This window comes from Notolepis coatsorum (genome assembly GCF_963971535.1).
Source record: "Notolepis coatsorum genome assembly, chromosome: 8".
Lineage (NCBI taxonomy): Eukaryota > Metazoa > Chordata > Actinopteri > Aulopiformes > Paralepididae > Notolepis > Notolepis coatsorum.
In genome coordinates this window covers 118,457,541-118,485,035 of record NC_140172.1, presented here as the reverse complement: position 1 = coordinate 118,485,035, position 27,495 = coordinate 118,457,541, and the positions used below count along the sequence as shown (strand labels likewise).

The window sequence follows — 27,495 nt, the reverse complement described above, 5'->3', positions numbered from 1 at the left end:
TTGCAGATCTGATCAAATGTATGATGTAAACATAAAAAAAAAATTCTGAATGTAGTATAAATAGTATACATGTGCAACGCTTACTCGTAGTAATTTCAGCTACCACAAGATGGTGCTTTGTCCTCCATTATGGAATATTTTATTTTACCTACATTATTTTGTTAAATAATACTAAAGATGGAAGTTCTTTATTAACCTGAAGCATTTTACGGTTATAATATTGTGAAATTCCGTTAAACAATCACAGTGAAGCGCTGCACCATTTGGCATGGAAGGAAAACTCAAATTCTTTAGGCCTACTTCCCCAGTAAAGACTAACTATTGAACCAAAATGTTTTGGTGTTTCTTCCAGTCATCCACTACACTGGGATTTGCCTTTTGAGGGAGATGGGTTTGGATTATAATTTTAATGTTTTGTTAATTCAATTGTTAATTTCCTACTTTATCTATCTAGTATGTTGGTAATGTTCTTGCTGTGGTGGTCCACCACTGCTGAGTGACTGTAGAGGAAACTACTGGTGTCAGGTGAAGTCATAATGATGTTAATGAAACGCCAAAGCAATTTCCAACTTTACTATTCAAATGGATCGGTTAATACAGACTCTGTGGTTTCATAGGGAGCCAGTGGGTGGTGACACACTGAGCAACTTTTTGGGCCAACGTTGTAGGGCAACATTGCCTAAGCAGATAGCTCAACAGTTCTGTATTTTACATGGCATCTGCTTGGTGCGCAGATAAATTATATTGTATTTCTTGTCTCCCTTAATTTCCGGTTGTCAGGTACGTTGCTCTATCTGTGTTGCCCAAAAAGTTGCCGTGTGTACTGTAGCGTTGAGTTTATGTGGGTGAACATCTCCACAAATGGCATTCGATCATCTTTTTGTCATAATACACCCATGGGTGACTGAGTAAGAAAAGGTTTTCCTGAAACTTCATACAAGAGAAAATACATTTGCATAAAATAAAATTCTTGACATGATCATTCTGGGGAAATTTAAATAAAAATGTAAAAAGGAAAAACATTCGGTAAGAGTGAAATTTCTTCACGTTCGGACTTGATACATTTCTTTAGATTTACAAAAGTGCAAAATAATGTTCATAATCAATCTGAAACAATGAAGGGATCCACACAAGATAAACTGTGGGAAAAGTGGGATTGAAACAGTTGGATTCAAATAACAATGCTGTATCAATACTGGTTTCATGAGGTAAATCTAGCTTGAAAAGTAGCCCACAGGATGAGGAACTATGTCATCACTGCCATTCACAATGATGATATTGGGAGGGGGGGGGGTTAACAGGGGTCTTCAACAATGAATATAGTAACAAACATGGCACACCTTTTGATCCGTCCATATTACAGTGACAGACTTATTTTTATGAATGCTTAAATCATCTGCATTATGGAACATTTTAATGAAAAAATATACATTGCTTCTTTAGCAAGCTAAATCGCGGAGTTGGGCAGAGTAAAGGCTGAACAAGAGAAAACTCCCAACAGCGATGCAAGAAGCACAGTGAAATCCCCCATACAAGCTATTTTGGTTGACTTACAACCAGTCCAGAGAAATCCAATAAAAGCTTAACAGTCTCATTTCTAGAGCATACAATGTGAACGACAAATCTAAACCGGTGCCCACAGTGACGAAATGTCTTGTTTCGCTACCGTTTTCTCTTAACCTGCCATGTTTCCTTTTTAAAGGTGCAGTTACCTCTAATGGTCACATAGCTCCAATTTTCCACAGTGCAGGTTTAATCAGCTCTTTGTGTGAATATACAATGTACACCGCTGTGTTGCCCTCTGACCCCTGGCTCCACACTCTTCCCTCCCCCACTCCCTCTGTGTCACGTTGTCTTCTGTTGAAGGTATAATGTCATGGTAACGCCGGAGTGGACAGTCGTTTTTACAAGAAGTAGTCAGGGGTGCGGCGCGTGACGTGGGGCTCCCCTCTACGAGGTGCTGGGTCAAACTGCAGGCTGGGGGAGGAGAGGGAGAGGAGAAGAAGAAGAGCACAAGAAAAGATTTGTTGATCAAACAAACTGCTAGGGACGGGCAAAACTCACACAATTACTATTCCATAGTAAACAACATGGCAAACGTACAAAGCCGTGTAACATCTCCGGTATCGCTTTCCTCATCTTTCTTTTCTGTTCCCCCAGCTGTTAACAGGGCTAGCTAGCAAGCTGTACCCAGCATGCCGTTCAGCGGTGTAACAGTTAACACTTTGGTTGCCTTGGGTTAAATTAATGATATACCATAGGTTGCCGGCTCTATTTGTCTATGGAGAAGTACCCCTTCTTTGCATGGCTATAACTTTTTAAATTCTATTGCTACATTGCCATTATTAGGGCCCATTCAAAGTCCTATATGTATTGTTCATTGTGTAGCAACGTTAAACTTTTTCATTCACATATTCATAGTAAAGTATGGTCTAATGTATAAGTATGTTTTCATCTCTTTCTGCAGCTTTCTCCAGAACGTGATCTATAGCCCCAAATGCATTATATTGATGATGCAATACAGTTTTATGGCAATCAGCGCGATATAAAAAATTCCAACTAGACGTACTTCTAGAAGTTACTACACGTCATCTGATGTTGACCGGATGGGCTAGGGGGCGTTTATAATTCCGTGGGCAGCGTTATACCAATCATCTAATGTGGGTAAAATGTTGATAATAGCAGTTAGTATCGAAGACGGTAACGTTACACGCTGAAACTCACCCCAGTCTCCGCGCGCCGTTGGGCGATCATCGTCGAGTTGAAATCTTATCATTATGGGATGTAAATTTACCCGGTCCATCTCCAGCTTGTATAATGGTATATACGTCCAAATCATGTTGTTTATCGAGTTATTGGCAATCGATCACTGTGTAGTGTGACGAGCCAGAGTCGCGGGACCTATAGCGAGCGCCGGAAGTACTACGGTCGTCTAGGACAACCTCTATTCAACATCCTGTTTGGCGATTGCGCCGATCGGCCACCAGATGGCGCTCCTGAACCGCCAGAGAGCTCAGTGGGTCCTGCTGGTGGATCTCAGGCCAGCGGAGGGGACATTATGAATCCGATCGCAGATTTTTGAAATATTGATATAAGGACGCTGTACAGCGTCCCCCGGCAACTTGAGCATGGCCAGCAATGACGTGAAAAGACGTTTCATGGCAGTCAAAGTGTTAATAGGGCCCCTTCTCAATACACTACACAGTGTAGTTGCCGGTAAAACAAGGGAATTTTTTTTGGACAAAACGATATTCGCATTAACTATTCAATTTCTTATCATTTAAAGACTTCAAATATTTTTTAATCGATGCCCATCCCTACATCCTGCTGTGCGTTAATGTACAGTCTCTAATGAGGATTTTGCGATTGCCAAGGATTAATGTAAATTCGACCACACAGCTGTGTGACAGCTTGAAGATGTTTCCCCCGCAGTGTTTCCACATTAAATAGTCAAGCTGCTCATCATAATCTGGTCATCATGGCCAGTTTGGACACATAATGTTACCTTGCAACATTGTAGCGACAAGTGACAACTTTTCAATTGCAATTGTTTTCACAGACTCACAATTTTTCATAATTGTTTCGTAATAAAACACAGAAGACCTTTTGTTTATTTAAAAATGTTTTGTGTATAATATATATAAGCAGCAGCAAATCAAGCATTTTGGGTCACAATAATCACAAAAAAACATAGTCACGTGACTCAGTTGGTATTGCGGATTGGCTCGAACACGGTATGTTTATAAACAAGAAACACGTCTATACTTCAACTTCTAACCAATATTTAACCACCTCCAGCTTGTCGTCATACTTACAAGGAGTATTTGAGGGTGTCGTCTAGTTCCATGATGGCTGCCTGGTTGCCGCAGCGATAGCAGTAGTTGGGAGCGCTGAATATCGTCACCACATTCCGCTCATGGCACCAGTTGTAACCCTGAGGGGAGGAGACGCATGATTCACTGAGAATGAAATATTCATGAAAAAGGTTGTACTATAAAGTACGATGCAATATTAATATTAAATAGATATAAATATGCTTTTGACTTTGAAAGTGAAAGTTTATGATATGTCATCACACTGAAAAGCACACTGAAGTACAGGCGATTACATATAGAATTAGAATCTTTATTTGCATTGAAGTACATTACATATACAAGGAATTTGTCCTCTGCGTTTAACCCACCCTAAGCACATGAGCAGTGGGCGCCATAGACCACTGAATCACATACATTTAAAATAAAAAAAGCAATTACCCCAATACTAATGTAAAAAATCTATACTGTTCAGTAAAATTTATTAATTGTATTGTTACTCGGTATCGGACGATATTTGTTAAAGGTTAATGTCCTTCCCTGGATGTGATAACCCTCAGCGGCAGGAACTCACCTCCATGACGAGCTGATGGGCGCGGGACACCAGGGTGAGGCGGTTGGCATGGTTGAAGGTCTCGGAGATATCCTGGCCGAAGGTGTAGCCGGCCCCACGGGGCGAGATGCCCCAGCCGCCACGGTCGTCTGGGTCTGACCACAGCAGGTCACACATGGGACCCTGGAACAGACGGGGAAGGAGAGGACCGGGTCTAGTTAGCAGAGATAGTTAAAGGTCCCATGTCTTATAAATTGCCTTTTCCAGTGTTTAGCATTGTTTTCTAGCAGTGTGGGGTTGTATCAATGGGGTCTGTGTCTCTAATTCTCATTTAGGCTCATCAGTCCAGTCTCAAGTTCACGAGATCCTCCCTCACTGAACTAAGCCATTCTGATTTGACTGTTTTGCTGACGTGAATAAGGCACTGGTTGTAGTCACCGCCCACAATCAACAATTCGCTCAACAACAGAGCGAGTAGAAATACTGACACTTCCTCAAACGGGTTGACGTGGCGCAGGTGCCGACAGAGAGAGCAGAGAACAAGCGAGCGAAAAGGAGAGAGAGAGAGGGACACGGAGCACTCCACACACACTCCCGGCCGCGCGCGCGGGGAAACACACACGCAGTCAGGAGCACTCGCACATCACTGTCAACCTGCTGCAAAATATCATTGCGCGTGCCCGTATTCCGATCCGTGCAATAATATTCACAGGGGTATATATTGTCATTTGAAACAAGTTACCAATGCATTGTCCTGTGGGATTATGCCCCCCCGCGGCGAAATTAATTAGTATCCCCCTCAATCTCTCTATGTCTCTCTCTGTCTGCCAGTGCAGACTGTGGGTGACTGTCACTCAAAGCGCTTTGCGAGTATGGGCGGAGCCCTGCCCAAAACAGCTTGAAATCTTGAAGTGGAAAAATGCTGCTTTAGAGTACTTGATTAGAAATACAAAACAATGGAAAAAAAATTAAAATACTTACAGATGTGTTCCATAGACTCACAGGAATGGTGTAACATTGCCCAAATAGTGAAAGGAATAGCAAAACATGGGACCTTTAACACATCAAGAGCCATGCCCATTGACCAAATTAGGCCGTTCCGTACCAGCGCTTTAGTCAATGGGAGGACGGGGAAATTTGCGAACGCTTAAACTATATCTTAAATTATGGCTATGGGTCTAATACACCCGTCGCTTATCAATGACTTGCTTGCAGTCAACATGTACGAAACGGATAGTTTTTTCATTGGTACATTTCCGTTTTATACCGTTTTGAATACGAGTATAGTTTGAGATTTCTAGTCATTCCAGAGAAATCTGCGATAATAGCTCTTTAGCGGAATACACAAAACACGTTGTAATTTTTCGGCTGATTTATGAATAGTTTTCAAATAAACGCTAGATTATCGATAGTATATGTGTACTTATGCACGCTAGAGAAGCGGGCTGAAAAATCGATTATCCATGACTTGGTCAGCGCTAACGTTACGCACACACGCTCCGTTGGCGGAGAAAAAAACATCTGATTAACCCAATACTGGTAAAATAGAGTCCTTACCTCACATCAGATGTTCTGCAAAAAGATTAATCCAATTCCTGATCGCCATTCCAAATATTGATCGCGTTTATTGATCCAACGTTATAGTCCAAAACACATAATCGACCCTTCTCCCAGCCTCGCCAGTGAATGTGATAACACGATACTGCTTGCCCGAGAAGGGAAACCCCGGACCGGAGTTTTTTTCTGATGCAGTCCCATCCAATCCAATCCAATGATGTGCAATACCATCCGGGAGACGATAGGCGGCGGTATTTGCCCTTTTCGAGCTCAGATCCATTCCCAATGATAACGTCAGGCTGGATGGATGAAAAATGTATGGATATCGCTAATAAAAGAAATAACGATTAAAACCGAGTTTTCTCGGGTCTTGGCACTCAACGCATGGCGAGTTAACCCGACTAATCTCGTGGTTGGCCCTGAATTAGGTCGCTTTCACATATAGTTTTGGTGGAATCTGTGCGGTTCTGGGGGTGAAGTTGCAACATTGTTGCATTCTTCATTTGGTTTGCCTGCGTTCACATAGAAATCTGTGAGGCGGACCGAGACCTTCTGAACAATGTCACGCGGTCGAAAAGGGCGCTTGTCTATTGGACAGTGGAAATGTGTGTGTGGCTGCGAGCCCGTGTGTGCGCGCGCGCGCGTGTGTGTGTGTCTGTGTGTGGACTGTCTGCGAGCCCTCCAGATCAGCGGAGCGAGTTTTGACATGGCATTGATCCATTGTTCTATTGAAGAACATTACCACCATCCTCTCACTAAACAACTTGTAGACCAATAATAATAATATAATAATAATAATAGTATTGACGTGGCATTGATCCATTATTAATGCCGTGCGCCTCGGTAATAATAATAAGCCGCGTTTTTTCTTCCTTCTTCCCAAGATGCACAGTTAGATAGATAGATAGATAGATAGATAGATAGATAGATAGATAGATAGAGAGATTAGATGCAGTGTGCTTGTTTTGCAGTGAGTGCTGCGAGCAGTGGTAATAATAATCACTTCCTATATTTGGTTCGCGTTTGGTCCGCTGAAGCGAACCGAGACAGACGTTTTCAGGCGGACCAGAGTACTTTTATTCTGCACCTTTCTAAAAGCTCTGTGGATGTATTGTTTTTTTTTTTATTATTACTCTACATACAAATGATCTATAGCACCTTTAACTCATTCAGCGCCAACCACGTAATAATACGCGTTTTCTCGCCAGCGGTTGAGCGCCAATCACATAATAAATATTTAGATCCTTTTTTCTTTTTTTCGATTTTAATATTCTATACAGTCTCACGGACCTCTGTGTATCACTGGGACTCATTCTGAGACCTCGAGATTGCAATGCCGGCCGAATCCTGCTAGGTGGCAGTATCGCCTACCCTTTGAAACATTATTTCACACTGTGTGTTACATTTTATATGGTCCGGGCGGAGAATTTGGACCAGGGCAAGTGAAACGCTTCATTCGAGCAACTTGGAACGCATCCAGCACACTTTGTCCCATTTCATGTCAGGGACCCGATGGACATCAATACTGGAAATCGCGATCAGACAATTGGAATATTCATTTTGGAATACCTCCTAGCAAAGGTAAGGACTATATGACGTCAATCCTACTTTGATCCTACAATGATTTCACATCGATCGCAACGATCATATGTCACGTACTCCAAAACGTATGCCGTTGCTGACGATCAGAGCATCACAAAACGAGCCCCCCCTTTGATGCCTTCATGATGAAACATAATACCTATTATATACCTTTGATTTGGAAATAGTATCGTGTCCAGGCGAGCAACGCGAACGACTTTAGTAAAATGCACATAGTGCTCCATAACTCAGCTTCCAGGAATTAGCCCGGATCACTCTGAAACTATACAATATTCACCACGTGAACGTATACCAGGGTTTCCGTTAGAAAAAATTGTTGCCGGCCTCAGTGTCCGGTAGATTTCAATCTACCGGTCAAATGAGAGAAATTCCGGTCAGAGTTTATTGAGCTTAAAAACAATTGATAGGCAAAAGAATGACAACAAAACAAAAGAATGACATCATCAAGGCATGTAGATTTATAATATTTTTACTTAAAACTAGGCTACTTTTGCGTATAAAGTCATTATATTCCAAATAAAATAAGTCCAGAGACTCCGTGCTGCTGCCGCCTTTAAATCAAATAGGTGTCTGTGGGCAGTCGCCCGACATTAAAAACAGCAGTCTGTTATAATCACATTTTTATGAGCTAACGAATTCCGTTATATTGGACATTTGTATTAATTATATCAAGCGAAGAACTGAGAAATTTGGCAGAGAGAGACGGCAACATTATCGTGGGTTTGCGTGATGACTCTCTCTCTCTCCACCTCCCAATGACTTATTTGCGAGAGTATGTCGATGCAGAGCAGCAGATTCAGCTGTTATTGGCTCTTTTCTGGCTCTATCTGGGGACCGCACAGCAGCACCCCCCACCCAACATTGAATTGCCAATGGCTGAATTGGAGTACTGCACTGTGCTGCTGCTGCTCCGGCTCTGCAGCTTCACAAAAGTTTGCACACCCAGCACTAAGCTCTCGCTGACAACATCGTTGTCATTATTAGAAGCAACGATGAAACAAATGTAATGATTGTTTCGTTCATCGCATAGGCTATTTAATTTTAGCCTATTTTAATACAATTCAAATAATCAAATTGTGCTTAGACTCAGGGAATTATTTTCACCGGACATTAAGACCGGAGAGATTAAATATGTCGGACTTCAACAGATTTTGCCGGTCAAATACCGGTAATTACCGGCTAACGGAAACGCTGACGTATACATGAAAAAATTTACTTTTTACTAGGGCTGTCAGTTTATCGCGTTAATTAGATTAATTAATTACACAGCAAATTATCGCGTTATGAAAATTAACTCAAAATTAATTACAAAATCTTTTTTTTTTTTTTTATATAATATTTTTTTTGTATCTCATTCATTCCATAAGAATGTAGAATACACATTTACAGATGTTTTTTAATATGGTCCATTTGCATGTTCTTGGTATCTGATTCTAGGGACATCTATGAATCTCAGGGAATGTATTCCCAGTGTCAGAAATACTGTGGGCTAGATCCACAAAGAATGAATTGCACAGTGCAAGTTGCACCCTTACTTACAATTCATTATGAATTGAAAATGGGGGACCCTGATGTAAACAAGACGAAAGTCTTTCTCTGATCTGCATCCCCTTAACAATTGTGTGTATTGAGCCGTACTGTATTGTACCCATTCTGCAATCTGTTAATAACATTTTCATTCAATCACTCAATCTGCGCTGTGATTGATTGAATGAACATTTTATTTTGAGTAAATTGTAATGAACCAAATGAGAATATCAATATTTTTTTGTTATCTTTGACTGTGAATAACACCATGCTCAAATTGACCAGACCTGAAAAATCTAAGCAAATTAATAGATGGAAGATGATCAAACAGAAGGTTTTGTAGATACAGTACTGAATTCTGCCATCCGGACACATGCAATTTGAAATATGATTATAGAATATAGAATATCAGGCATAAAATGGTTATGCGATTAAAATGCGATTAATTAGATTAATTAATTACAAATCCTGTAATTAATTAGATTAATTTTTTTAATCGCCTGACAGCACTACTTTTTACATATTGGACTACAAATAGTGTCTGTCAAATGAGCCGGACTATTTTCTCCATAGCTATAATATAGAATATACAATAGATCCGCAAAGATCATGAAATGTCGTGAATGAATGAAATGTCTCTAGCCTAGAGAGCAGAGATGGGGACAGGCTATGGCGCTGAATGAGTTAAAGAAACAGTTAAACATTTTAACATTTCGGTTTATTTCTTATCAGACACCTGTAACCAGCTCCTAAAACCACCAGGGCAACAAGTACCTAACAAATGAGGTACACAATATACACCAAGTCCTATATCTGTGCAAACTGAAGGGACGAGGTTAGGATGAGGTCAAGTTTGGATTAGGTCATAGCGCATGATGAATGCATTTAACAAGGGATCGACTTCCCCAAAGCATCTTTGCACTACAGGTGAGATCATCTCTGGCTTAGAACGCAACTTAAGACAAGTTAATGCTAAGGATGTTATGGGAAAGTGAGATGAGCTCAGTGGGTCAGGACAGCGTGTTACAGTAGCAGTGAGTCACGCACCTCATGTGGCACTTCCTGTAAACGGTCCAGGGCTCTGATGTGGTCCAGTGTGTCTATGGATGGTGACAAGCCGCCGTGGAGACAGAAGATCTGACATGCGGAGACAGAAAGGTTGTGGACAAGTGTTAAAAGTACAACAGAGGGGTAGAATGAACGGGTGCTCCTCGGATGTAGGTATCGCATAGGAAATAATAGGCCAGAATAATTGGATATTTGAGTGTTTTTAGATCTCTATTTTATTTTTGGACTGGTTTTGTTGTTTAAACTCTGGGAAATATCCAAATTCTTTGGCCTATTATTTCCAATAAGATGTTACTGTACTTCAGGTGAAATCCCCTCACCCCATAGGCCGAATTCTACACTTCTACACACAATTTTTTTTTAATATATATATATGAATACTGGGCATTTCTCTTGCATTGGAAAAGAAAATTCTTATCAACTTATTCTAAAGGTAGAATCTGTAATGTCATCAAACATCGACCTCTAGGCAAGAGAGCCCACTTGGTATTGCACTTTGTTTACATGTTTTGTTTTAACACTTTAATCGCCATGGGTTAAATTCATAATTTACCATCCCTCGCCAGCTCTATTTGTCTATGGAGAAGTTCCCCTTCTTTGCAGGGCTATAACTTTTTAAATTCTATTGCTAAATTGCCATTATTATGGCCCATTCAATGTCCTATATGTATTGTTCAGGGTGTAGCAACGTTAAACTTTTTCATTTACATATTCATACTAAAATATGGTCTAAAGTATAAGTATGTTTTTATCGTTTTCTGCAGCTTTCTTCAGAACGTGATTTATAGCCCTAAATGCATTATATTGATGATTTACCTTTATTTTACCAGGTAGTCACTTGAGATCAAAGATCTCTTTTTCGAGCAAGACCTGGCTGATCAAATACAGTTTGGTAGGAATCTGTGCGAGATAAAAAGTTTCAACTGGACGTGGTTCTAGAAGTTTCTACGCATCATCTGATGATGACCGGATGGGCGGGGGATCGTTTATAATTCCGTGGGCAGCGTTAGATGATTCATCCAGAGTGGGTCATATGTTCATCAGATCAGTTAGTATAGAATACTAACTGATCTGCCGCTGGCAGATGAGCGTGGAACAGATTTTTTTCTATTATGGGATGTAGAAATGCCCGATCCATTTCCAGGTTGTATAATAGTATATACGTCCAAATAACGTTGTTTATTGAGTTAGGGCGAGCGATCTATTATCCAGTGTTTCAAGATGGAGTCGCGGGAGCTATAGCGAGTGGCCGGACCACATATGGATGAGTACTACCGGTTCAAAGGTTAATATCCGGTTGGCGATCTGCCGATCGGCCACCAGATGGCGCTCTTGAACCGCTAGAGAGTTGAGAGGAGATCAGCAGTGTGTCTCAGGGCTCCGGAAAGGAAATATGATTTCGATGACAGATTTTTGAAATATTGACATCAAAGACGAGTTACGGCGTCTTCGGCAGAATGAGCATGGCTCGGAATGACGTGAAAACTCGTCCGCGGCGATCATAGTGTTAATGCGTGTGTTGGAGTTTGATATTATTGTACTTATTATACTATGAATTTCTCCAGACCTCTCTTGGCAGAGCCTGAGGTATGGCCAATGATAGCAACCCTTCCCCCCTATCCCCACTCAACTCAAACCCACACATCAGACCAAAACAAAATGATTCTACCTTTAAGTATCTGAAGAATCCAAGTGATCCTGGAGCTCAATCCAAGCCTGTGAACTGGACCCTGAATGAAAACACTGTGAGGCGTCTCACCTGGGTGTCTACCAAGGCGGTGAGGGGGAGGTAATCGAAGAGGTCTGTGAAGTACTTCCATACGTTGGCGTTGCCGTATTTCCTCAGGCACTCGTCGTAGAAGCCGTACACTTGCGTGATCTGTCTGCTTTCATGGTTCCCCCTGAGAATTGTGATCCGCTCCCGGAACCGTACCTGAGACGGAGATAAGATAAAGATAAGATAACATTCTTTTATCGATTCCCTTGGGGAAATTTGGGGTGTCATAGCAGCATGGGGGAAGGGGGAGGGGAGGTACAGGTATGAGCATGGTAATAGTAGAAAGACATTAAATACATTTTATAATTCATTAATTTATGTGTATAGTATACAATATGATTAACATATGACATATGACATATGATTAACAAATATGGGCAATAAAGAATTATAATCTAAATATATACTAGGAGTAAAGTAAAGTAAACAATATACACAGGTAGGGATGGGAATCGAAAACCAGTTCCCGTTGGGAGCCGGTTCCTAATTGTCCGATTCCTGGAATCGCATACCTCCGTGACTATCGATTCCTCTTATCGCTGCCAGGTTTTTCAGACAGTTGCGCATTTTAAAACAATAACGTTAGCGCCAGCATACAGCCATAGAGCAGACTATTTGATTCCTTAAGGGCTCGAAATTGTCTGGTTTTTGGTCATATGCTACCGAAATGCTCCCGCTGTTTGACTGTTTCTATGTGCAGTGAAAACTACTCCAATGCTTTAGAACCTAGTCATTCATTTAATTCGGTGTAACCTAAAGTTAGCCACGGAGCTAACGCTAGCTAACACACAGAGACACAGAGAGAGCTCAGGTAGAAAAAGGGTGGGGGCGAGCGGGGACCGGGGAGGGGAGCCGTGTCTGTGTGTGTGTGCGCGCTGGTCTTCTGAAAGACCAGAGACAGAGAAGTCAGAGGAATAACAACCTGTTGAATGCAACTACAGTTCAATAGATTAAATTAGTTTAAGATATTGAACTGTAGTTGCATTCAACAGGTCGTTATTTAATAGATTAAATTAGTTTAAGAATAAAAAAAATTCTAAAAATAAATAAATTAGTTTAAGAGAATCTCACATTTTTACAGTTTTTGTATTTTTCTGACATGGGGGCTCAACAATAAATGACAATCAGAAATGTCAAGTTGCATGTTGTTATTCTAACCAGCTTAGTTCTGTTGCATTTCCAATTTATTTATTTAAATTATAAATTTATCAGGGATCGATAAGGGAATCGATAAAGAATCGGATCGACAAGCAGAATCGATAATGGAATCGTATCGATAAAATCTTATCAATTCCCATCCCTATACACAGCGGTGCAGTATTATACACAAGGTATGCTAACTGGCATGATATAAGTCATATGTTATACGTTGTAGTCCATGCAGGTTTGGAGGTAAGAGTCAGACACACATTCCTAGTAGTTCTCGAGGTACAGACAGTTCTAAAGAGCACTATTTTAAAGGTCTATCCATATTAGAGTAGTATTTCAAGGACAATTGACAGCCCTGAATCACAATATCATGATCTCCTTCAGCCCTAGCCTAGCCCCCATGCCTCCCCACCAGGCAGCGTTCGTCACTCCTCCTACCTTAAGTGATACTAGCAAACTGACGGTTTCCACAGAGTAGTAGCCTCTGTCTACGTAGTCTCCCATGAACAGGTAGTTGGTGTCTGGGGACTTCCCACCGATCTTGAAGAGCTCCATGAGGTCGTGGAACTGACCGTGGACGTCCCCGCACACCGTCACCGGACATTTGACCTCCTGGACGTTGGACTCCTTGGTCAGAATCTCTTTAGCCTGGAGGAGAACAAACGGAACGCTCAAGTGTTTTCCACAGGTTTCAGGTTCACTAGCAGGCAGAAGGGGGGGGGTCAGGGGGGGTAGAGGGGGTCAGGGCCAGGGGTCGAGGGGGTCAAGGACAGGGGTTGAGGGGTCGGGACAGGGGTTGGGGGGGTCGGGGACAGGGGTTGGGGGGTCAGGGACAGGGGTCGGGACAGGGGTTGAAGGGTCGGGACAGGGGTTGAAGGGTCGGGGACAGGGGTCGAGGGGGTCAAGGACAGGGGTTGGGGGGGTCGGGGACAGGGGTTGAAGGGTCAGGGACAGGGGTTGGGGGGTCAAAGACAGGGGTTGGGGAATCGAGGACAGGGGTTGAAGGGTCAGGGACAGGGGTTGAAGGGTCGGGGACAGGGGTTAGGGGGGTCGGGACAGGGGTTGGGGGGTCGGGGACAGGGGTTGAAGGGTCGGGGACAGGGGTTGAAGGGTCGGGGACAGGGGTTAGGGGGGTCGGGACAGGGGTTGGGGGGTCGGGGACAGGGGTTGGGGGGGTCTGGGACAGGGGTTGGGTGGGTCTGGGACAGGGGTTGGGGGGGGTCGGGGACAGGGGTTGGGTGGGTCGGGGACAGGGGTTAGGGGGGTCGGGACAGGGGTTGGGGGGTCGGGGACAGGGGTTAGGGGGGTTCGGGGACAGGGGTTAGGGGGGTCGGGGACAGGGGTTGGGTGGGTCTGGGACAGGGGTTAGGGGGGTTCGGGGACAGGGGTTAGGGGGGTTCGGGGACAGGGGTTACAGGGGTCGGGACAGGGGTTGGGGGGGTCGGGACAGGGGTTGGGTGGGTCTGGGACAGGGGTTAGGGGGGTTCGGGGACAGGGGTTGGGGGGGTCGGGGACAGGGGTTGGGGGGGTCGGGGACAGGGGTTGGGTGGGTCTGGGACAGGGGTTAGGGGGGTTCGGGGACAGGGGTTGGGGGGGTCGGGGACAGGGGTTAGGGGGGTTCGGGGACAGGGGTTAGGGGGGTTCGGGGACAGGGGTTGGGGGGGTCGGGACAGGGGTTAGGGGGGTTCGGGGACAGGGGTTGGGGGGGTCGGGGACAGGGGTTGGGGGGGTCGGGGACAGGGGTTGGGTGGGTCTGGGACAGGGGTTGGGGGGTTCGGGGACAGGGGTTGGGGGGGTCGGGGACAGGGGTTGGGGGGGTCGGGGACAGGGGTTGGGTGGGTCTGGGACAGGGGTTGGGGGGGTCGGGGACAGGGGTTGGGGGGGTCGGGACAGGGGTTGGGGGGTTCGGGGACAGGGGTTGGGGGGTCGGGGACAGGGGTTGGGGGGGTCGGGGACAGGGGTTAGGGGGTCGGGGACAGGGGTTGGGGGGTTCGGGGACAGGGGTTGGGGGGTCGGGGACAGGGGTTGGGTGGGTTCGGGGACAGGGGTTGGGTGGGTTCGGGGACAGGGGTTGGGTGGGTTCGGGGACAGGGGTTGGGTGGGTTCGGGGACAGGGGTTGGGGGGGTTCGGGGACAGGGGTTGGGGGGGTTCGGGGACAGGGGTTGGGGGGGTTCGGGGACAGGGGTTGGGTGGGTTCGGGGACAGGGGTTGGGTGGGTTCGGGGACAGGGGTTGGGGGGGTTCGGGGACAGGGGTTGGGGGGGTTCGGGGACAGGGGTTGGGGGGGTTCGGGGACAGCAGGAGAAGAATTCAGCAACTCTTGGGAGGCCGATGGATGCTCTAAAAATAAATAATGTTCTTTATTCATATAATTCACTAATAAAATGTGTTTTCCATAATATGGGTGGTCTCTTGCCATTGTTATTAGTAGGTATACATTTAAGGTAGTTCACATAGTGTAGACTGTGTTGTGGGCCTGTGTACTGTTCATTCAAAAACACCAGTACAGTCATGTTACCATTTCCCTGCTAACATTGCATGATTGTATAAGTACTACACTACACCAAGTATGTTGCTCCACATTAAGATACTACAGTGGTACCACCATGAACATCTCTTCAGGGAAATCAGCCCCTGCTGTGTGTGTGTGTGTGTGTTTCGTTTCCTGTGTGACACTGTGATTCCCAGTGTGTCACATCCCAGTGTGATTCTCCCAGAACAGAGGAACATGTTCTCCAGTTATGTACAAGGAAACACTGAGCTACTGTTGCCTGCTGATGCCTGCTATCTCATGGAATGACTGGGCTGTGTGTTTGTTTCCATTCATTCAGTAGGGTTGATTAAATCAGAATGCAGACTCTTTGGGGTAGTAGTGGGGTATTTGGAGGCAATTCCGGTATCGGAACACGGGTAAGCACCCTGTGTAAGTTGTGTCAATATTCAGTAGCGGTTGTGGTCTCTCTCATTCAGATTTGTATGGGTATAATGTATGGGAGAATTTTACAAAAGAGAGCAGCAAGAGCAAGTACAGATTGTGCAAATTTTATCATCCTTTCATTTCGCATGTAGTGGAAATACAGCGTATTATAGTTATAGCATGATAGATATGTGATAATTAGGGCTGTCAGTTTATCGCGTTAATTAGATTAATTAATTACACAGCAAATTATCACGTTACGAAAATTAACTCAAAATGAATATAAAAAAAAGATTATTAAAATATATATATATATATATTTTTTTAAATCTCATTAATTCCATAAGAATGTAGAATAAACATTTACAATTTTTTTTTAAATGGTCCATTTGCATGTTCTTGGTATCTGATTCTAGGGACATCTATGGATCTCAGGGAATGTATTCCCAGTGTCAGAAATACTGTGTCTGTTACTAGGCTTGAGTAAATTGTAATGAACCAAATGAGAATATCAATAAAAAAATATTTTAATTTTAATTTTATTTTATCATCGAATTCTATACACCGCAATTATGCATCAAATTTTTTTACATTGCATTTTTTACATTGAATTTTAAACACTGCATTTTTATTTCACATAGGTAAATTCGGAGCAAAGAAATTCAGATACATGATTTTCAAAGTAATTATTTTCAATGCTATAAATTCGGTGTCTAAAAAAATTCCGATACATGTTTTCAAAGTAATTATTTGCAATGCTATAAATTCAGTGTCTGATCAAATTCAAATACTTCTGTCACTCATTTGCTTCCATAGTGACCTCTATGCGAAAGGTTTGCACTTTGTTTAAATTTTTTGTTTTGGTCTGAGACTATGTTCCTGTAAACAGGGATGAAGCAGCAATACCACTTTCTCACTGCCGACACCAAACTCTCTCTGATCCGTAGCTTTAGGCAGAGGTTAGACTAGTGTATTCCTGGCGTTTTTTTATACGTTTTTGACGACGTATGATGTCCTATCTACACAGAAACGCGTATTTTGGCGTTTTTTTGTGGATACGGCTGAAACGCAAAATTGTGTTTGCGTTTGGAGATACGCAAAAAAACGAGTCGACAAACAGCGTGTAGTCAACACGCTAGCCGTTGTTGCGAAAACGCCCATGCGCAGTAGATACCATCTGCGTGCCCTTCCGGTGACAGCAGAGTGTGTGTGTGTGTGTGTGTGTGGGACAGAGCTCCGTGTCCCAAATAGCTTCAGCTACCATGTGTTGTCAAGTTATTGTTATAAGGACCCCAGTCCAAGCTACAACAGTCTGCATTCCCTTAACAATTGTTTGTATTGAGCCGTATTGTATTGTACCCATATGCAATATGTTAAATAAAGTTTACATCCATTCATTCTGCTAGCATTACCGATGGCATGAGCAGCTGGCTAACGTGAGCTATCAGGATTCAGACCCTGTTAGCTCAGAGTTCCTCTTTCAACTTAAGAAGCATTAAACAAAATGGCCCAGTCATCTATTCACCTTTGTTTAATACACACAGCGTTGTCTCTAATGTTATCTAACTACTGATAGCTCGCGATATCATCAGTTTTGATGCTGGCTAAGTAGCGTGAGCTAACGGTAGCTTCTAGCCACAATACTCCATTGACGTTAGCATGCAGCTAACAATGCTACAATGCATCCGATCGTTTTTTAGCCTAAACTATCCGCTCTTGGTGGTCACTTGTGTTGATGTTAGTTTTGTTTCATCAACAAATGACAGGCAGAACACACAGTGAATGTATCCGTTTTGTTTATTGCACTTTTATTAGGCTTTGCTGAAAAAAGAATTGCTGCATTGAGCAAGATGGTGGCGCGGCATAGGCGCCTGCCTTATTTACATTTTCTTTGCTGGAGCTTCCAGGAAGTGTATTGGCACATTCGTTCTGATTGGTTGAAATTGCCTTCATGTTTGCCACCTACTGCCACCTACTGCTTTGGCAGTGTACTACATCAGTGTGCTCTGGTGACAAAACGAAAAAAAAACGAAAGTGTGACTCGAGGCGCATGACGTCGCGGCGATACGCGGCGATGCGTATAAGAAAACAATACGAAGATGATACGAAGGTGTAACCTAAGACTTAATCAGACAGAATAGATTTGTGACCTTTTATTGATGGGGACGGGGTTCATGCTTCCTACAACCTGATCTGTCCACCCAGGAAGACAGAGGAAGCCATTATCGAACATTTGATATTGATATCTCGATCAAAGGCTGCCTCTCGGTCATCTTCTACAAGTTACCAAAGACGTTTAAAAATTACTGGAAAAGCGTGCCGTGGCTCAGTCCTCCCTCTCAGACTACTGTTTGGCCTTGGGGGGGTGGGGGGGGGGGGCACACTGCTGTGAAGGAAATCAGAGCAACGTGGCATGATCATCGTTTTATCTTGATTATCTTTTTTTCGTTTTCGTGATCACGAGAAGCCAAAATCGTAATCGGAATTGAAACTCGAGTATCCGCCCAGCCCTACAGCACACCCTCTTCGATATAGGATCGTACTCGCACTCCTCGTGCAGATCGATGGGCAGAAACAGTGCTTCTGAACCATGTTCACATAATAAAAATTATTGAGCCATAACAGGACACACTCTTTAAGCTGTCTGTCTAGCCGGTGAGGCTCAGCTGCTCTGAAGCTCAGCTGGTCTCACTGAGCCTGGGAGGCTGGGGGGTACTAGTGGGGGGTAGTGGGGGTTTTAAGGAGCTTTGGACTGGAGTACATAAATCCTCATGCTCCAGAGAGAAAGCTGTAGACACGGTCTGATCTGGACATCAGGTCTGTCACTATGGTAACTGTCTGATAGGCCAGGGTCAAAAGATGGGCGAAGAGATTGATCTCCAATACTGACCGGATGGCCAGAGGGATGAAGAGGGGAGGGTGTGTGTGTGTGTGTGTGTGTTTCAACAGAATTGAGAAATACCACAAGAACTGTATTTCATTAATAGAATAGATTAATATTAATAATACAATAAACAATATTGTTTTATTGAGAGTTCTTTTGATTGATGTCTGGGGGGGGGGCTTGCAGAGGAAGCATTTCAGTGTCATTGTACATGTATAATGTGTATAATGTGCATGCGACAAATAAACTAACACTAAGGAAACTGAGAAAGACAGATGCTCAAAATTAAAGAGACGGATACACAAACTGAATAAGAGGAAAAAAGAGAGAGACAAGGACAAAGAAGGGAGAGAACGAGAGAATAGATGTTTATTGAACGATTAAACTGCTCCGTCACCCAGAGAGCGAGAAGGAGATAGAAAAACAGAGCGAGAGAGAGAGAAAGAGAAAGAGAAGTGTTGCTGAACAGGGCTGTAGTGCTGCACAGCGCTGACCTATATTTCAAAACCACACACATACACACGCTCACACACACATACACACACATACACACCCTCACACACACACATCTCCACGTGCTCATGTGGCAGCAGTGCTTTCATTTCCATGCCAGGCTGACAGAGTGACCCGCCCTGGGGGGGGTTCTCCCTCTCTCAAGGCCATGCAGGCGCCAAGCCAAAGAGCAGATTCTAGACGCACGGCACATACGTTAAAAAGGACAGATGCATTATTTTTCCCCCTTTTTTATATTCTCACCCTGATTAATTAGAGTTATGAAACATGGAGAGAAAGGAGTCGTACAAAACAGTCCAACAGACTAGAAGTTGTTGGACCATGTTGGCCTGCAGCCATTTGGAACACAATCTCATAAACGTAGTCACCATCTAAACACAATGATCAATGACTATTTTCAGATCCGTGACCATGATACGTTGTTGCTTTGGCATTTTAAATGACTTAACTTTGAATTACTTACTTATTAAGTCGCTTAACTTCAACAAATAACTATCACATTAGGAGGCAGGGGTGTTAATATGTCCTAAAATAACTTGGCATGGGCCGCGGCTACGTGGCGTAGTGGGCAAGGCACTCGCCACGAAATGCTGGAAACGCTGGGCTCGTCAGTTCGAGCCCAGCGCTCCACATTTGCTTTCAGTTTAGCTGGTCGTCCGTACTAATACACATTGGCCGTATTAGGGGGTGGGAAACTGATGGGTGGGGATCGGGCGTTGTGGACAGCGACTCCTACAGGTCGGTTGGTGCGCCTGCGCAGTAGAATCAGGAAGTGTCGGGGGCAGCGTGAGCCTCCCACGCGTTACTCCTCGCCACTGAGAGATCGAGCTGCGCAGGTGAAAAGATGCGACTGCTGTTACCTCAAGTACCGGAGGGGACTTGTGCTATGCAGTGATGTACCTGAACGCGTTCAATGAACGATCGTTCATGAACGCGTTCGTATTTTGGGCGAACTTGAACTGAACGTACTGTATATCCGCTAAATGAACGTAATTGAGAACGCGTTCATTCTCAGCCCTGTGTAACGGAGTTCAAAAGTGCGTTCATTCTCAGCACTCTAATATAACAGCGTTCAAAGATGTGCCATATTTCATAATGCATTTCAGCCGAAAACTCTGTTAAAACACTGTAAACAGGCTTAAAAATTATGCGTAAAACCACCCGATCTGGCAACCAGCCTGTCACCCCCTGCTACGTCATCAGACTCCTCCTCACAACAAGCAGTGGAACAGGAATCTGCGCGCAGAAGCCGAGAGCTGCCTGCAGCAGCAGCAGCACTCGCTCAGTCGGAGTCAGACTCTACCTCTAGACGTCACGTCGGCGTATGCATTTAAAAGAGTTTACAATTCAAACTATTTGATAAACTTCTACTTTCAGCCCGGAAATGCATTCTGATAAACTGGATTAAGGATAAGCCTCCATTTTTACAAATGTGGTATAGAGAGATCTTCGGTGTGCTCCTACCCCATGAAAGACACTGTGCAATGCATAGTCAACAACACTTCCTTTCAGGATGTGTGGGCCCCACTATTAGACTATTTTCCTGCTGAAATGTATCGGATCCTTCTAAAGGCCCAGTGCCCCATTGTATGGACAGACCTAGGATAGGAAAAAATAAATATATGTATGTCTACATGTGAATGCGCTCGATGCAAGTGCAATACTGTACAGTGCCTGTCTTGGTCTGCTTTCCTTTTTGCTTGTTTTTCTTTTTGTTTTGTTTTTGCTTGCTTATGGTGTGGATGATGGCATAGAGATGAAATGGAGGACCCCCCCCCCCCCCCCTTGTCCCAATGTGTGTTTTTGTAATGTAAGTAACTGTACGTGAAAAATCTATAATAAAAAAAAAATTAAAAAAGAACTAAAAAGAACTAAATTAGTTCATTTTTGAAACCATGAACTTTAGTTCAACATTTTGAATTATGAACTATGAACTGAACTAGTTCATTTTAAAAATGTTGAACTGTGAACTGAACTAGTTCATGTAGAAAGTGAACTTTCCCAACACTGGTGCTATGTATGACTTAGTCCACATTGCAGCCGGCTTGTGGGAGGCAAGAAACAGCGTCCGTGACAGGGGAGGGTTGAATTGGATGATACGAAATTGGGATGGGAGAAAATATAGAAAATGGGAGAAAAAGTGGATTAAAAAAAAAAAAAAAAAAAAAAAAACTTGGCATGGGCCCATGATGGGACACGGCTAGCTGCAGGGTTCGCATGGTGAACTCAAAGACAAATGTGGAAACGTTTCTCCCTGATGAGACTTCAAAGTAAAGAAAAATAACTAAACCGACTAAAAGTCAAAATGTGGAAGTATCGCATTCGCAACCTATGGTCACTCAGTGTGGAAAGACCTGGTAAAGTCTTGTATGATCATATAAATAGGGGCAGCAAATAAACCCTGAACAAAGTCAGAAGTCTGTAAGAAATCCATACTTTAAGTAATCCTAACAGTTGAGTTTTTTAATGAAGTTTATTTATTTTGTTTGACATTAAGTTTCTTACATTAGAAGGACATCTCAAGGTGTACTGAGCTCATTCAAGAGCATTGATTGATTGATAACTTTATTAACAGATTGCAGAATGGGTACAATACAGTACGGCTCAATGCACACAATTGTTAAGGGGATGCAGACCAGAGAAAGACTTTCGTCTTGTTTACATCAGGGTCCCCCATTTTCAATTCATCATGACATTTATGACATACACGACATACAGTACTGTTACATCCAGACATCTATATATACAGTACTGTTTAAGAGACAGAGATCCTAAAAGAATATATATATATATATATATATATATATATATATATATATATATATATATATACATTCGAGGGGGAAGAAACTGCACATTGTAGGGGGTTGGGTGGGTGGATGGGGGTTTGGACATTTACCGGGGCCAGTTTCGAATTGCAGCCGTGGGAACCAGGCTTTAATGCTGGGCGTTGTGGTGAATGACTTCAGGTGTAACCGGTGAGTCACTTCATAGTGCTCATATGACTCAATCACCTGACTACTACTTGCATTTACATTTTTACATTTAGTCATTTAGCTGACGCTTCTATCCAAAGTGACTTGTTCTGTACAACAAGTCAGCAAGAAGGGTAAAACTCAAACAGTGTCGAACTTGAGTGCATAGTAGTTATAGATTGACATTAGCATAGATACTAGTAGTATAGGTAAGGTAGATTCCTTAGTAGCAATGTGCATACAAGTAAAAGACGATAGGTTAGTGGGGGGGTTTTGTCAACGGAGGAAAATTGGACGGGTTTCAGCCGTCCTGACTGTGGTGGGAAGTTCATTTCCACCATTGTGGAGCGAGGACCGAAAATAGCCTGCTTCTCTTTGATGACCCCCGAGGAGCTTGGATAGGAGTGGGTCTCAGGTGGGAAGAAGATGTAGAGCGTAGGGGTCTTGAGGGTGTGTAGTTAGAGACCATTGACCGGAGGTAGGAGGGAGCTGTCGAGAACCTTGAAGCAGCCCTCGACCTTGAAGCAGCCATTCGTGCGGCAATGGGAAGTTGTGCAGTTCTCTGAGACGTGGGGTGACGTGGGCTGACTTTGGTAGAGTTCAGCTGTGAATGGGTGAGGATGGCGTGAGACATTACATATTAACCACTCGTCCAACCACCATAAACAAACCACACCTACAGCGGACACGCCTCGGCTTTTACTAAAACCTTCACCACAGGGTCAACAAACCGCTTAATGGTGCGCTGAGACGCAGCTACTGTAGTCAGCCTTTTCCCGACAACTGCGCGCTATAATCCCATCAACTTCAGTTTAACAGGGGCAAAAGTCCAATTAGAGACGACTAGAGTGACCTAAGCTTGACTAATAGGTACAACAACAACCACCTCATGACAAGCTATGACATCACTCTCTACAAAGTCAGCAACAGGGGGGCATGACAAGCTATGACATCACTCTACAAAGTCAGCAACAGGGGGGCAAAGGTCCGGTGACCACTAAGCTTGACAACTGGGTATAACAACAACAACCTTCTTCCGTTCTTCGGACTAAATATGATATCGTTCCAACCAGCTTTGGATGATTCCAAAGAACACATTTGCATAGGGATAAAAAAAAGCTATCAGCATTCCTCCAGCAGTCACCTGATGCCATGGGAAATGTATTAGATCCGTTCGTTGAACGTGAATCGAATGAGCAAAAGACAAATAATATACATGTATAAAAGAAATAAATGTATACACAGACTTTCCACATTCATATTTGAATGACATTTCACAGTCACCCAATTGACCCAATGATCTCAAGCCCCACCCTCTTTTCTTGATCCTCCAATCACAACTGTTGCTTCCCTCTGGAATTTATTTTGTGCGATATTTTGTTCATAAGTAATAATTATCAATATATATAACCAAATCACGTTCTAAACCCTAATATTCCATTTTAGTTTACAGATTTAAATCCAAAACATCAAGGTAGTTAAATAATTAGTAGTCATTTTTGTCAAACATTAAATTGTATACAATAGTTACTTAGTAGATTTTTTTTTAAATGACCTGGCTAACTCGCTAATCCTATTTTGTGTACAATAGATCTAATTGAGATGAGACGCCATATCTCTATGGCTGAATAATATGAATATGGATGTATGAAAGTACAAACATTGAGACTCACTATTGTTATGCAATTTCATCCTGGGGACCTTACTGTTTATAAACCTAAGTTAAACTCTTACATTAACCCTAACCTTACTGTGTGTTTATAAACCTAAGTTAACTCTTACCTTAACCCCAACCTTACTGTTTATAAACCTAAGTTAACTCTTACCTTAACCCTAACATTAACCTTACTGGTTATGAACCTAACTCTTACCTTAACCCTAACATTAACCTTACTGGTTATAAACCTAACTCTTACCTTAACACTAGTACCGTTTATAAACCTAGCTCTTACCTTAACCTAACATTAACCTTACTGGTTATAAACGACAGTGGCTCGAGAGGTAGAGCAGTCGTCTGGCAATCCGGAGGTTCCCGGTTCGATTCCCGCTCCTCCCGGGCAGCGTGTCGATGTGTCCTTGTGTAACCCTAACATAAACCTTACTGGTTATAAACCTAACTCTTACCTTAACCCTAACATTAACCTTACTGATTATAAAACTAACTCTTACTGGTTATAAACCTAACTCTTACCTTAACACTACCTTTAACCTTACTGTTTATAAACCTAACTCTTAAAGGCGCTAAAAACAAAATTACAAACATCTCAAAACAAACTGGTCAGACTACTGCTTGACCTTACTCCTAGAACCCACCTCACCCCTGCCCACTTTGACAACCTAGGATGGCTTAGAGTAGACGACAGAGTACAGCAACTTGCAATGGGCCTGGTCTACAAGATACACTACACGACCAAGGTACCCATGTACATGTCAAAATACTTCCCAACGGTCAGTGAATACCACGATCACAACACCAGAGGGAGCTCCACAAATCATGTTAAACCCAGATTCGGCTCAAACAAGGGACTAAACACGTTTCGCAATTATGCCACATCAATGTGGAACGCCCTACCCAAAGCTGTAAAGGAATGTGAATCACTACCCACTTTCAAAAACAATCAAAAAACACCTACGGGAGACTGCAATTCTATACTGGCCCCTGTAAATGTCCTAACACAATGTACAGTAAATGACCAAGTATGGTCTTGTCAATATTCCAATGTACAGTTTTGCTTGTTCAGTTGTACAGTGTCCCCCACCCACCCCTCCTACCCAACCTCCCCCCCCCCCAACCTCCTCCAATGTACAGTTTCTATGTCAAATGTATATACTCTCTTTTCTGGACTCTTTTCGTATCACAAACAGTACTGTATTTGCAAATCTGGTATGTCATAAATGTATAGATGTAGCAGTACTGTCTATCTGTATGTCATGTATGTCATATATGTTATGATGAATTGAAAATGGGGGACCCTGATGTAAACAAGACGAAAGTCTTTCTCTGGTCTGCATCCCCTTAACAATTGTATGTATTGAGCTGTACTGTACTGTACCCATTCTGCAATCTGTTAATAAAATGTTCAATCAATCAATCAATCAACTTAACCTTACTGTTAGTGTTTATAAACCCAACTCTTGCCTTAACCCTAACTTTAATGTTTATAAACCTAACTCTTACCTTAACCCTAACTTTCACCTTACTTCACCCTAGGGCTGTGATGTATACTGAGACATGAAGGTATACCGTCATGGGTGGATATGGAAGGTATGGATTTTTTTTTTTTTTTTGTGGAAGCATTCCAAAATGTTTCCACCTAGTCCTACCCATCTGTGATTCAGTAGCTCTGTTGAAGAATAGTAGTAAATACGGTGGATAATCCGATAATTTCACAACTTCCGTACCCCCCCCCCCCCCCTGTGCAGTCACTTGAATAACTCCTACTGGAAAACAAATAGGTTGAAGCCTATCTACTGGCTAGCCGCTGAGCAGGAATGGAAATGTAAAAAAGATGTCAATTCAACTCTTTCTGAACTTTGCAACGGACTGAGACAGAAGTGTGGAAATTACTGGATATATGACTTATTTACTGCTCACTTTCAGAGCTGCTGAATAACTTTTTCTGTATGTCTTGCACATTAAGGAAAATTACAATAAAGTTGACTTTGATAACTACTGTCTGGATTATTGCTGTCTCTGGAGCATTAAAATATTGTAGGAGAGAGGAGAGAGAGAGAGAGAGAGAGAGAGAGAGAGAGAGAGAGAGAGAGAGAGAGAGAGAGAGACTAGTAGTGTCCTGACCGAATCTGTCCTAGTCTGAGGATGTGTAATCATTACTGAATAACAGTGGTCCTCTTTCACTCAATGGGCAGAGATAAATGTATGAAGAAACTGTCAGACTGGCTTGCTTGGTCCAGTATGATGGCATGGCATGCAGTGCCATATCCCTTTACTACTGAGAACAGAAGTAATCAGAGTAGAAGAGCAAGAGAGGTCAAGGGTGAAACACCTGTTGTCAATTATCTTACTCTCTGTGACCATCTCAGAATATTCAAAAGCCTCCTAAAATAGGAAATCTCGTTGGCCGCCATTGTGTCGCTCTGGTGAATGAGATGCTACAGGTCACACACGACATAGTCTGAATGAGTACGGTTGTAAACCTGGTATGTGACTTGTATAGCCTTGCCTACAGTACCGATTGGTTGAAACGACCGGCGGTAGGTTAATACAGATGTAACACCACAGACACTCACATTTCCAAGGTTACTGGTTGACACATGCTTCAGAATCCCTAGAGAGAAATACCACCCATGTTGCTTGACAAGTGCAATGAAATGTATCCTTCTAGAGACGCCATTTTAAGAATGCCTGGAAGGCGCCGATGAGAAAGAAGACACATTCTGCAGTAAGTAACGTTTAAGAAGTTATGTAACTAACAACCTACCTTCTCGCAAAGTGATTTCACTTGGTTCTCTGACAGCTGTTTGCATTCGTTGAGTTGCTCGATCCACAGATCGATGTCTTTCGTGAACGTCTTTTCGTCCATATTGCTGAATGTTTCGGATAGCTGATGATTATCCAGTGGCAACTAATGTATATTTTGAAAACAATCGCTCTCAAAATATGCTCGTCTCATCCAATCTGCCCCCAAAACGCCGGGGATCGGTGCTAATTGGCCTATATTAAAAGACGCGTGTGTCCTCCTGTTGCCAGATCTATGATTTGGCTGAATTGAAAGCGACTGAGGGGGGAGAGAGGACTCATCGCTGGGAGACGTCACCCGCTCAGTGTCCCACCCTTTTCTGCTGCGATCCGGCGACACAAATAGCAAAACACACTCCCACGCAGAGTTGAACGACGTTGGGGCGTAGTGAGCCAAGCTCCGCGTAGGAGTGTGAAATGAAATGGCACACTAGCTGGCAGACTGCCTGTTGCAGTATTGCTACATTGTTATTATTGGTTGTGCTGCTTGTGCAGGTCGAAAACCCCGGTGTTTTATTGGTTCGCACATGGATACTCACTATGAATAGAAAATGGGGGACCCTGATGTAAACAAGACAAACGTCTTTCTCTGGTCTGCATCCCCTTAACAATTGTGTGTATTGAGCCGTACTGTATTACCCATTCTGCAATCTGTTAAATATAGTATTCATTCATACTCAC

At 43.2% G+C, this 27,495-nt stretch overlaps 1 protein-coding gene across 1 annotated transcript; it reads right to left on the bottom strand.

Annotated features, from left to right (window-relative positions):
* Nucleotides 1-541: 541 nt before the first annotated feature.
* On the bottom strand, nucleotides 542-27,129 carry LOC311232794 (serine/threonine-protein phosphatase 2A catalytic subunit alpha isoform-like). Its single transcript, XM_084319594.1, has 7 exons — nucleotides 26,777-27,129; nucleotides 13,484-13,693; nucleotides 11,879-12,052; nucleotides 10,099-10,188; nucleotides 4,387-4,548; nucleotides 3,816-3,934; nucleotides 542-1,977 (listed from the first exon to the last, which is right to left on the bottom strand). The coding sequence occupies exons 1-7, from the start codon at nucleotides 26,876-26,878 to the stop codon at nucleotides 1,905-1,907; spliced, it is 930 nt and encodes a 309-aa protein (XP_084175720.1). The 5' UTR covers nucleotides 26,879-27,129; the 3' UTR covers nucleotides 542-1,904.
* Nucleotides 27,130-27,495: the final 366 nt, after the last annotated feature.

Excerpts from the sequence above, each read along its gene's own strand:
- LOC311232794 (XM_084319594.1), bottom strand. The coding sequence starts at position 26,878 with ATGGACGAAAAGACGTTCACGAAAGACATCGATCTGTGGATCGAGCAA. Across the intron at positions 12,053-13,483 it reads GTTTGCTAGTATCACTTAAG|GTACGGTTCCGGGAGCGGAT; the intron begins GTAGGAGGAGTG and ends TCTCCGTCTCAG. Across the intron at positions 3,935-4,386 it reads CCCATCAGCTCGTCATGGAG|GGTTACAACTGGTGCCATGA; the intron begins GTGAGTTCCTGC and ends TCCTCCCCTCAG.